Below are 12941 nucleotides of genomic sequence, written 5' to 3' on the forward strand. Positions count from 1 at the left end.
TCGGAAGAAAATAATTGATATAGGAATGATTGGTATAGTCAATCAAGGCAAATTTGGTAGTTTGACAACTAGTTTTGTTGCAATATAGTTTTGCTCTAGTTGTACATAAATTTGTTACCTAGTTGTACATAAATTTGTTACCTACTGTGAAAATAGAGTATTCAAGGTATACAAAATCAACAATTAGTTTGTGGCAAAGATATATTTGTATATGCATTTCTTGTTTAAAATTACAAGAAGTTTGTAGCAACCATTATAATCTCTTATGCTGAATTCGTGTGTTTCACTCGCATAAATTAATCGCCAACTAACCAAAATCCTAATTACTCAAACACAAAGTACAGAGAAGACTCCAAAAGAGAAGTTTTTGAATAAGGAAACAATATACAATAGTAGATGTAACATTCATCAAACATAAAGTAGCCAAAGTAAACAATCTTTGATAACATGATACATATAATGATAGAAAATGTTTAAAAAAAGTTGGGATCATAACCATTGCTAGAAGTAGCCAATATATAATAAGCCACAATATGTCCAATAGAACCCCATGCAAGAACATCAACAATATTAAATCCAACTGGATCATTAGACTTCAAAAGACTAACATACTCTTTAGCCCTTTTATCCCCTGCTTCAAAATGTGTCACACCATTTTGTTCTGGTAGACCTTGTTTTGCCACATTTTCTCTTTGGAAGCTAAAGAAAACGAATCGGCCCAAAAAGAGCGATAGCCCGGTGCTTAAACTAATCACTAGAGATGGGTTAAGTTCGGCTTTGATAGCGGTGTTTAGTTTCTTCTTTGGGATGATGGTGAGACTTTGTTTGGTTGAAAAGATTGTGGGTGTGTCAGTTGGTTTGTTGAGTGGTCTGAGACCTTGAAAAGATGGTGCAGATAAGAAGGTTGCAGCCATTTTTAGTGGTTGTTAAGTTCTGTTGTGTTGAATAATGGATTGAAAATTAAAGATGAGTAAAGACGGAAAGATATGAGATATATTTGTGACAAATATGTTATTGTGAGGAGGGAAATGGTGAAAGAAAGATTTTGAGGTGATTATGTGGCATTGTCGTATTGGTTTGTTTTGGATCAGAGATGCATGCCAATCATCATTTTTGGATGATGTGTTATTTAATACATATTTTTAGTAGTTAGCATATATAGTTGAAAATAGTACGAATAACATCTAAGGATCCTTGGCGCAATGGTAGCGCGTCTGACTCCAGATCAGAAGGTTGCGTGTTCGATTCACGTAGGGTTCAAATCCCACAATTTTTAATTTTTAAAATATCACTTTATTGTTTATACGGTGTTTTTCTGTCTTTGAAGAATAACATAACACTACCCATTAAAAATTGCATATTTCTCTTTGGTTTATATGGTTGTGATTTTATATAAAATAAGTTTAGAAACCAATCATCTTTTTAACACTCTTATGCTTTTTTTAAAAAAAATGATATCAAAGTTCACAAGGAGATATAAACACCTTACTAAATCATCATGTAAAGTGAGTGCTACTCTGCTACATATGATCTATCTATATAGTATATACTTGTAAAATTGATATATTCATGTAGCATCTGTAATATGTAAAGCAAGTTTTGAGTGAAAGAAAAAAAAAAAAAAAAAAAAAAAAACCAACTATTGTATCTGCAGTTCAACAAGATGGACTACCAAAAAATAATAATAATAAAAAAGTAAAAATAATTAGTAGTTACTAGATATAGGATATATCAAAGTTCTTATAATATATATAAATGATCATGCATATTTTTACCATAGGGTTAAATATGCATGCTCAATACGTAGAGGGGTTTAAGGATCTTAGAACGTGGCTCTCCGGTCCGGCTACCGTGAATAACCATGGCCGACATGATGATGTCGGCGGGGTGGCCAAGTGATTAAGTCCACCTCCGATAACGGTCGTCGATCAAGAGGCCCCAAATAAGGTCGTAGGTATTAGCTTACGAAAGACTAACCTGTTAACCTTGAAAAGATGCCGAATGATGCTTTTGTATCGTAGGTGATGGTTACGTAATATGCTGTGTCCCGTAGGTGATGATTAGGGTTTGTATTTATAGGCAAACCCTAATTCTAGAACCGTCCCAGATCATAATAACCTCATCCATAACTGACTCCCCCGAATCACGGATATAATTATGGAAAAGATATTTACTTGACAGCTAAGCAACCGCTGTACCGAGAACAAAGGAATCAGATACAATCCGCATACCGCATAGCGCACACAAGCACACGCATACGCACACTATTAAGCGCCCGCATGCATATGAGGTGCGCATGCGGGTTGCGGTATCATTATGTCCCCCCAGTTTGATGTTATATGACGCAAGACACATGACATCAAACTATTAAGCGGAAAAAACAAGAAAACGGCTAGCATTCAATGTTCCGCGTGCATTTCGAGGTCATTTAATGCCTGTCACTGTCGCAGAAGACCATTCGGCTGACAAGACATAAAGTGGCAGTTGGCAGGCGCGTGTCAGCCACGCGCTCATAGGTAACCATACCCATCTGACATCCTCACGCGCACTCAAAATGCTAACCGTTGATCGCTGAACACGTGTACAGCCACGATAAACCCATTCCAACCCATGGCTCCAAATCGTCTCTATAAATAGCCCCAAATCACACATTTCCATTTTTCTGCTCCAAGCTTCCTCAATACGCTGCTACATTCAATTCCGATCAAATCCTAAATACTCCGGCCACCGTCTAAAGGTTAGTGATTCTCCAACCATTCTATAGAAAATGACTAAGGCTAACGAAACCTATGTAGATAGTGTCAGATCGATTATAGAGCAGATACATATTAACCACTTAGTTAAACAATACCCGCCGTTAGCAAAATACAATCCGGTGCCACCCTTGCCCAATCAGCGTGCTCACGAGCCACCGGAGAAAAAGGTGGCCATCTACGAACATGCGTTCAAGCATGGTAACTTTAGGGTTCCCCCATCCGACTTCTTCCTAGGCATACTAGATCACTTCAGAGTGGGATTAGGACAACTACACCCTTATGCCATAGGCAAAATAGTTCTGTTTGAAATGTGGTGCGCCGCACTCGATAGGGTTCCGTTGGTTAAAGTTTTATGTCATCTATACCGCTTAGCCAATCACCATAAATCCTGGTTCACCTTCTTTGCCCGTCAAAATTTCACCAAAACCCCAAAGTCGAATGCAGGTAACTGGAAAGAAACTTTCTTTTTCATTGACCAAACTGTAGTTGGTACCGCTTTTTCGCAAACGCTTATATGGTGCGAGAAGGTGGAAAAGGATGTGAACAAAACCCCGGTCCTTGATGACGAGGAAACAAAGCTGTTAGCGGAGTGCGCTAACGCACAGCTGGTGCACCGGTCATACGGGAACGTGATGTTGCGGCTAGGGAAGTTATCCGCACACTGGCCATGGGAGGATGTGCGTCCAGCCATAGTCGGACCGGATGGAAAGGGTAGGAATAGTATAATCACGTACTAACAACAGTGCTATTTATGTGTTCTAACGCATGCGTGCATGTTTGCAGAGATGAAGATGAAGAGAGTACTGACTGCGGAGGAGATTGCGGGCATCGCCTTCCGCAAACAGAATGTGAACCAGCCGTTAGAGCAGGAGAAGACTGGCGAGAATGCACCTGCCACCTCCGGCAATAAGCGCAAGGCCGCCGAAGCCTCCCAATCCCAACAGAAGAAGAAGAAACTCACTCCCAAACAGAGGGAGGACAAGCGGAACGACAACTTCGTTCCCATCGAACCCCGTTCTGCGGATCTACCTCCCCCATCTTCTGGTAAGAGTTCTGCTTGCGCGCATACCGCACATTTAAGTTTGCATTTATTTAACCATTTATGAATACGCAGGGCATGCTGAAGAGACTCATCACACCCCACCGTGGGTCAATCCGGACCTTGAAGCTACCGCCGAGTCAAAGGACAAGACGATACACCTGGACTCTGAGTCTACACCAACCCCGCCACACGGTAGCTTTCGATTGGCGAACCTGGCGCAGCTCACCCAGTCATCTGCGGAAAACGCCGCAGAGCAATCCGCCTTCCTCCAACAAATCTTCCCTGCTGAGTTCCGCAACCAACTAGCCGCACTGCCTTTTAATCAGGCGCTCAACGCCTTCGTCCAAAACGGCCTCGTCTTTTTTGGCATGGTTGCGGATCAAGCCCGCCGTTCCACTAACTTGTATCAAGTGGCCGTGCGGAAAGAAACAGAGCTAGGGCTGCTGCAAGCGGGGGTTGATCAGGTGAAGAAAGACAGGGACGCCGCAGAAGAAGCTCGCAAGGCGGTGGAGTTAACCGCGGCGGAAACCAAAACTGCACTGATTGAAGAGAGAAAGAAAAACCGCGAGCTGGTTGGGGCGGTTGACCAGTCCAAGGGGGAGGCGGAGCGCCTGCGGGTGGAGCTGGAAAGGGTGACGAGGGAAAAGGATGACGCGGTTACAGGTCGCGAGCTAGCGGAGGCGGACTTGACAAAACTCCGCACCGCTCTTCCTACCATTGCGCAGAAGGTAATGGATTCCGAGCCTGTGTCCGACAAGTTCAACGCCTATGTTGACGCGGTTAAAGACCACGAAATCAACAAGGCAGTGCTAGAGGTGATCCAAGCCTGCGGGCTCACACCGCCGTACCCCGACGTCGTGCAGAAAAAATTGAAGGAGGGTACGGCTGCGGTGCTCATGGAAGCGGAAGAAGCCATCACTGCCATCCCGATCCCCCTAATTAATGCGTTTGCCACGGACCCTAATATGTCGATTGATGGGTTCCTCAAGGAGGAGTTTTAGTTTGTTGTAATAGTTTGCGCCGTAAGTCCTATGCTTAGGCAGGCAATTGTAAATACAATTTTTGAGCCATAGGTCCCGTGATGGGCAGGCGTTTAAAACAATTACCATTTGTATAACAACTTAATTTGATGTATATATATTTCTGTTATGCATGCGTAGTGTGTTTATTTGTTTATATATCGCGAATCAAAACAAAAGGTGAACCGCATGCCCATGCGCATAGTTAACCAAAACTCATGCGTATGCGGATGGTACTGCGTAAAATAAACCAATACTTTAACAATTTACCTTTAACAATTTAGACTCAGAAGCTACTGCGTTTTTGCTTTGTCATGTACTAGAGGTGCACGGTAGCTGTATGGTAAGCAACGCAACTAAAAACAAGCCAATGTCTTTATGCTTAAGAGTTCCTCAAGCAAACCAATGCGAGAGTAATTACACATAAGCAAACCAATGCTTGTAATTTTTTAAGTCGACTTTGCAGCCATCTAGTCTGCGTGGCGCTTGGCTAGGGGAAAACCAATTCCCTTTGCCTGCCGTTAGTGTCTAGCCTTGTAACCAAACAGGCTTCTGCCGCACGGGGGCTAGAGGACACCCCTTAAGTAGGCAGGAACCGCATACAAAAAAGATTTAAACAACAAAAGTATGCGCGAGTAAATATTTAATTGGCATTAATCACAATTACAACCGCGACACATCCAAACGGACGGAAATTACATAGAAAAAATAATGTGCTACAATAAACTGGAGTGATCAGGTCCACCTAGCTACATATAACATTTTTTCAAATATGTCGCATGCCAAGTGCGTTTCACAGGTTTTTCATCTAATGTCTCGAGATGGTACGCCCCGGTATTGTTTGCCTTCACTACCCTGTATGGACCTTCCCAACGGGGGCCCAGTTTCCCAGTATCCTCCGCATGACTTGCGTCGTTCTGACACCAAACCAAGTCACCGCACTTGTAAGAGCGCGAACGCACACGCTGATTATAGTACTTTGCAATTTTTTGCTTGTTATTTGCTTCGTTGACAGCCGCAGAGAGTCTGCGCTCTTCCAGCAAATTAAGATTTTCCCGCAAAGCTTCAGAGTTATTTTGCTCATCAAAATTTTGTATGCGGAACGTTGGTACCCCAATTTCTGCGGGTACAACAGCTTCTGATCCATAGACCAAACTGAACGGGGTCTCACCAGTGCTTGCTTTGGGTGTTGTTCTATGCGTCCATAAAACCTTCGGTAGTTCATCCACCCAACCAACGCGACCATGACCCAACCTAGCTTTGATTCCAGCTACTATATCCCGGTTGGTGACTTCGCACTGGCCATTCGCCTGCGGATGCGCAACAGATGTAAAAGTTTGCTTAATATTAAGCTCCGCGCACCAGCTGCGAAAAGGGTCACCCGCGAACTGCGTACCGTTATCACTAACAATTTCGTTTGGTATACCAAATCGACAGACGATGTCTTCCCATACAAAATTTCGCTTGGGCTCATTAATAGAATCAATTGACATTACAAGAGGGAAAGTGATTGGGAGAAGCTCCCAATCCTGGTGATCATTGTACTTTCTCCGCTGGCTGATTTTCTCTGCGTCAACCATGTTAATGGTTAAGTCAGCATTTCTTGCTTTGTCAACTTTCTGCCACGCGAAAGTCTTAGAATTCGAAGCCTCTTCTGCGGCCTTTCCCTTGTCCTTTTTAGGTGATTTTAGATGATCCAATTTGCCCGCGCGAAGCGCTTCCAGAACCCGTTCCATCAAGTTTTTACACTGATTGGTGTCGTGACCATAATCGTCATGAAATTCACAATACTTTGTTTTATCCCGCTTACCAAATTTTGTAAGCGGAGTTGGAACCGCAAAGGTTACGCATACCAGTTCGGTTGCCAAAATTTCTTTTGGCGTTTTAGACAAACTTTTGAGTAGCGCATAGTTCTGATTATTGATGCCGCGCTGATTATTGTTTCGATAATTGCCATTTGATTTCCCTTTATCATTCCTGATAGGACCACCGCTAGGATACCTTCCGCGAGAGTTGTTACCGCGATTTTGATCGCGCGAACGATCATCGTCGTCCTTCATCTCGTTGCGTGAGCTAGCTGTTGGGATGTCATTATCTTCGCCACTCCGCATATAGTCGTGGCATTCATTAAGCGCCTCAGCATAAGTTGTTGGGACTGTATGGCGCAGACGCCTTACCAGTGTTGGATGACGTTCTGAGTTTATACCATGTATGAGTCCGGAAATCTGTTGCTCTGGTTTGAGATCTGGTATGCGCAGACACTCGTTAGTATATCTTGTGAGAAATTCACCCAAAGATTCCCTGGACTTCTGCACGATGTCATGGCATTCAATGTGAGTGCGCTTGGGTGGTCTCTGATTCTGATATTGCAGTAAAAACTTTGTCCGCAGATCCATAAACCCGGCAATACTACCCGCCGGCAACTTATTAAACCACTCACGAGCAATACCCTGTAGTGTCATAGGAAATATCTGACACGCAACCGGATCCACCCAGCCTTGAGTGCGCATTGCGCCTTCGAAACGCTGTAAAAAATCATCTGGATCGGTTAGGCCATTGTAAGTACCCAACGTGCTAGGTATCCTTGGTGCTGATGGAAACGGGTATGCGGATATATGCGGAGGAAACTTGTCAAAGGTAGTCGGTAGCTCGAAGGGTGGTTTAACAGGATCCCCTTTCAAGTTTGCAAAGAAACGCTTCATCATGTCCTGAACAAAGTCAGGTTGTGAAAATAAGTGAACCATATCAGGAGGTGCGGCCTGCATGAATTGACTTGCAAGATTTGCCTGCCCTTGAACATTTTGCCAAGGTTGACCATGCGTCTGCGGATAAAACCAAGGCTGCTGCGTTGGAAAAGAGGGATAACTTGAAGACGCAGAGTACACAGGTGGTTGTAAAGGAAGCGAAACCTGTGGTGCGGATATCTGCGAAACCTGAGGATACACACTTAAAAGCCCAACTGTATGCGCTGTGCTTTGCTGATGTGCTGTTATCGGCGCCCAATGAGAGTTTGCATCTGGGATGACACCAAACCCCCAACTATTAAGTAATGCCTGCGCATCCGCAGGAGTTAAAAATTGTGAAACTGGGCGGGGTGGTTGCCAAGGTTGCAACGGTGTAAATGACGAATTCTGCTGAATGCTCTGCGTATGCAGAGGTATTGAAACAGTGATACTGTAAATAGGTACCTGGCCGCAGCAAACCACATGCGGCCCCGTTGTTCCACCGCTAGTGCTTGCCAAGATGACCCTTGGATCCACTGACGAAAAGTCCAGCCGCGTGGTTGTGACTGGTGAGTTTGCTCTTGGCGGTGTAATCCCGTCTGAATATATCGGCTTGTACCTCTGAAAGGGTTCGCAGGATATAGGTGGAGGGTACATCGTGTACCCCGCCTGAATAGCCGCCTCCGTAGTCATAACCGGTATCTGTTGACTACCAGACGGTGCGTTTTGAATATCTGTTTGGGTATGTTCCGATGATTCCTCGGAAGTCATGACACTGTTAAAGAAAAAAATTCAAAAATTTTGTAAATAACGAGTCATACAATTCAAAACCTTAAAAGAAAAAGCAATTAAACAGTCTTGAATTAATTCGACTCTCAATGAAAGCACCACTTGATCATGCATATTTTTACCATAGGGTTAAATATGCCTGCTCAATACGTAGAGGGGTTTAAGGATCTTAGAACGTGGCTCTCCGGTCCGGCTACCGTGAATAACCCTGGCCGACATGATGATGTCGGCGGGGTGGCCAAGTGATTAAGTCCACCTCCGATAACGGTCGTCGATCAAGAGGCCCCAAATAAGGTCGTAGGTACTAGCTTACGAAAGACTAACCTGTTAACCTTGAAAAGATGCCGAATGATGCTTTTGTATCGTAGGTGATGGTTACGTAATATGCTGTGTCCCGTAGGTGATGATTAGGGTTTGTATTTATAGGCAAACCCTAATTCTAGAACCGTCCCAGATCATAATAACCTCATCCATAACTGACTCCCCCGAATCACGGATATAATTATGGAAAAGATATTTACTTGACAGCTAAGCAACCGCTGTACCGAGAACAAAGGAATCAGATACAATCCGCATACCGTATAGCGCACACAAGCACACGCATACGCACACTATTAAGCGCCCGCATGCATATGAGGTGCGCATGCGGGTTGCGGTATCATTAATAAATTTACCACCAAGAGATCACAAAATTCCCTACTCTAATTTTTGTTCAATGACATAATATTTTTCTAGCTACTGTACATTTTCTCAGTTTTACAAATGTTCTATAGATTAAAATAACATTTACATTTTACATCACTTTTAAAAGATGAAAAACCATCAAAATAGGCAATCCAAGTATGAGTAGTTACGTTTTCGTCCAAACTCCAACAAACTGCCATACGTTCGATCCCAAACACCAATGAAAAGTGACTCAGTGTCAGGACTAAAACATGTTCCTGATATCTCACCAAAGAAATCAATTTCTTGTTCCTTTTCGTACCCGCTTTTAACATCAAACACATGAACAAAGTCGGCAGGTTCAGCCATTGACATGAACTGTCCGTCAGATGAGTAACGAATCGATCTAATGCCTCCTAAGTTTCCTTTTAAAGCCGTAACTGATTCCGACATGTTTCTCACATCCCAAATTCTGCAGGTTTTGTCTTGATTACCCGTAGCGAACGTTTGGCCATTCGGATGCCATGCTGATGCAAATGAGTAATCCAAGTGCCCATTTAATGTTGCAACTGTCTGCACACATTACATAAATTTCACACCTTATATATTAGAAAATGTGCAAATTGAATACAAAGTAACAAACTTTAGTCGAAACTCAGTTTCGGGTAACCAATGAATAATCTTTTAATGTAAATTTTGGGTCAAAAGTTGTTACTCCGTACTTTTTGATGCAATTAGCCCTTACAAAAATTACCATGTTAGAAATTTGGTTACTTTTTTATGCACACATTCCACAAATTTCAAAAGTTATACAAAATGTGTGAATTGAACATAAAGTAACCAGCTTTAGTCCAAACACAGTTTCGGGTAACCAAATAATAATCTTTTAAAGTACATTTTGGGTCAAAGTTGTTATTTTTTTTATGCAATTAACCCTTAAAAAATTACCATATTGCTATTTAGTCATAGGATTAACCTTTCCGGATGCAGAGTCAACCAGCAAACCTTTTGGGTCATCACCCACAACTACAAGTAGCCTGCCATCAGGGCTAATAGACGTATGCTGCAATTATAAATAATAAATTTAGTAACAAGAAAAATTTATCAATATGAATGTGTGCATGAAAGAGACAAAGAGAGACAGTACGTTAACTGCCCAAGGAAACCGAAAGTGTTTGGTCATCCGAAAATTTTCCGTATCGAATTCTCTGACCCCACAATCATTATTTGAAGCGTTGAAATGCAATGCACCACTGCATGATAGAAGAAGAAAAAAGAAATCAGAAAAAGATTCAAAGTCGTAAAGTTGTTTTCGCCACAAGTAGACAGAACCACAAACCTTGGAGTAGTATAAATGTCTAGAGCATTAGTTACACCATTGTTGTCAAATGTTGTCCTTGTGCAGAATGACACACCAGGTCTATCTAAATACTGCATTCAGTAGCAACATAATCTCATGTTCAAATTCTCACTCAAAAAAGAAAACAAAAATAATAAATAATAAATAAAATAAAATAAATTCTACCTTGCAAATAAGTTCTCCGTGAAATCCACCTGCAACTAGTAGATTATCTTTAACCGCCATTGTGCTAACTTGAGTCTGAGTAAATCCTTCTAGTACACTTCCGGGGTGTTTCTGTATATCATAATTTGTTAAAGACAATCGATTGAAATTCGAATGAAATGAATAATAAGGTTAAATAAATTAAAAAAAAAAAAAATATTTAAGAACTCACCTCACATGGTGCCACGTGGCCTGATACGTTAAGAACGTCTTTCTTGTTATTGGTTAAAGAAGACCAATGGTTGATACACAAATGTGACATATAGTACACATTGTGATTTGATGTCGCCCATACTAGGTTTCTTAACTAAATCACCACAAAAATTATACAACTATCAGTAACAAAACTTCACTATATCTCATAAATGAAATAGGCTGATAACATAAAAGTTAAAAAGTAGCAAACTTTGGTTTGAATTTCTCTGTTGGGTAGCCAAATTATTATAGATCGGAAAAATTATCAATTATGATTTAAGGTAATTTCATTAAATAACTCATTTTCAGGCACTAGCATGAACAAAAGTCAACATGGTCAGATCACCATTTTGACTAGTTACCGGATCAGATTAAAAATGGCTACACGAAACAGTAATGAGACCAAAATTTATTGCTTTTTTGTTCCATTCTCCCTTGACCAAAAAATAGACGACTACAAACATACCTGAAAATTAGGAATCGTCGATTTAACAGATCTTGAATTCCGTCTAAAGTCATAATATACGCCTGTTTTGTTAGTAACTTTGCAGTCCTGTTCACCACAAAGTAAACCCATATAAGAACATATAACAAAATCCCATTCACTGTCATCTATTATCAGTGGCGAAACTAGGATTTCTTTCACCGGGAGCAAAAAATTTTTTTTAACCGTAGCAATTTTTTTGGACAAAATTTGAAGATTTTGGGATAAAAGTTGGATATTTTGGGGCAAAATTTGAAAATTTTGGGGCAAAATTTGAAGGTTTTGGGGCAAAAAATAAAATCCACCGGGGACAAAGTCGAAAAACCCAAAATTTTTACACCGAAAAAAAAAATCCACCGGGAGCGGCCACCCCTTGCCCCTTAACACTTTCGCCCCTGTCTATTATTATAACGATCATACATAACATGTGTAAGTACATAATTCTACATATTCAGTTTAATAATAATAATACTTTTTGCTTTTAAAAAAAAAACATGTGTAAGTACATAACTACAACATATTAAAATAAACGAACCTTTTCTGAATTCTTCCCGGAATGAGCAATATTTTCGTGATTCTTGTATTGTTCTAATCTTGTTTGCCTGTTTTTATCTCGGGTAATACTCAACCTATCCCAAGGTATACCTTGAATGTCTTTGCCTCTTTTTGCTTGAGCTGCAGACGTATCTTGCATCTTATAATTCTACATGAAATTTTTAGTTATTATAAGTATATTAAATAATGACATTGTAACGATATTTGTTTGTATATATGTTCTACAAGACTATAGAACAAACCATGTAATCGTATTCATCGACATCAGAGTCTGACCCAATATCTGTAACATGATACTCATCATCCATATAATCATCATCCACATCTTCCATTTCATATTCATCGGTCACAAATTCGTAGTCTTCATTGTGACGAGACATGATTTCTAGCTTTCTACATAACAATTAATTCCAACAAATAAGTTAAAAATCAAGCATACAAAACTATAGTTATTTATCCAAGATTTCACCAATTTAGATCAAACATTCCTTTACTGTTTTGATTAAAAATATAATTATTAATAATTAGATTAGATTAAATGATTAATATAAAGGTGTGAGTAAAAATTGAACAGGTCAACATGGGAAAGATAATAGTGATATATTTTCAATAAAGTATTAGTCACAAGTCTCACCAACTTTTATTTGTTTGGATAATGAAATTAACACAATATTGAACAATGACACCTTCAACTCAAATTTATGGATATTTTCTGACTACAATTTCAAAACAGGGTGCCAAATAATAAAATAATAAAAACTAAGAATTAAGCTTAATATGCAAAATTAAGCAAAGAATCACATAAGTATATTTATTGATGAAAATTTTGACCAGTATAGATCATGCATTCTTTCACTAAAGTCACTGATTATTAGATAAAAAACTTTTTGAAAGGCAATAATCGGCATCGAATACTCTCATTTGAAAGGCAATAATCGGCACTTTCGGAAGGAAACCTGTATCCCATCGCAGGAACCCGATCCTTAAACCATCCCGAGGGGCAGCGGACGGGAAGAAAACGTCAATCTGGAACTCTATATTTCACGCAGATTGATTAATAGGAAAAACAATAATAAAATATAACAGGCCAACAGGGAAAAGATGAAATTAACAACTTTCATTTGTTGGAATGATGAAATAAACACAATATT

General features: G+C 40.4%; 2 protein-coding genes and 1 non-coding gene across 3 annotated transcripts; 1 reads left to right on the top strand and 2 right to left on the bottom strand.

Moving 5' to 3' along the window:
- Window positions 1-341: 341 nt before the first annotated feature.
- LOC139857929 (photosystem I reaction center subunit V, chloroplastic-like) lies at window positions 342-988 on the bottom strand. The gene has a single exon (XM_071846777.1). It carries the CDS (start codon window positions 912-914, stop codon window positions 474-476), a length of 441 nt encoding a protein of 146 aa, XP_071702878.1. The 5' UTR covers window positions 915-988; the 3' UTR covers window positions 342-473.
- Window positions 989-1188: 200 nt separating this feature from the next.
- TRNAW-CCA (transfer RNA tryptophan (anticodon CCA)) lies at window positions 1189-1260 on the top strand. The gene has a single exon. It is a non-coding gene; the product is annotated as a tRNA-Trp (tRNA).
- A 7509-nt stretch (window positions 1261-8769) lies between these two features.
- On the bottom strand, window positions 8770-12173 carry LOC139857085 (uncharacterized WD repeat-containing protein C2A9.03-like). The gene is made up of 9 exons (XM_071845805.1): window positions 12033-12173; window positions 11771-11938; window positions 11218-11304; window positions 10729-10863; window positions 10518-10628; window positions 10332-10423; window positions 10140-10245; window positions 9969-10055; window positions 8770-9565 (listed from the first exon to the last, which is right to left on the bottom strand). Exons 1-9 carry the CDS (start codon window positions 12168-12170, stop codon window positions 9152-9154), a joined length of 1338 nt encoding a protein of 445 aa, XP_071701906.1. The 5' UTR covers window positions 12171-12173; the 3' UTR covers window positions 8770-9151.
- Between the last annotated feature and the right edge of the window lie 768 nt (window positions 12174-12941).

Source organism: Rutidosis leptorrhynchoides, chromosome 7, assembly GCF_046630445.1.
Source record: "Rutidosis leptorrhynchoides isolate AG116_Rl617_1_P2 chromosome 7, CSIRO_AGI_Rlap_v1, whole genome shotgun sequence".
In the NCBI taxonomy this organism is placed as follows: domain Eukaryota; kingdom Viridiplantae; phylum Streptophyta; class Magnoliopsida; order Asterales; family Asteraceae; genus Rutidosis; species Rutidosis leptorrhynchoides.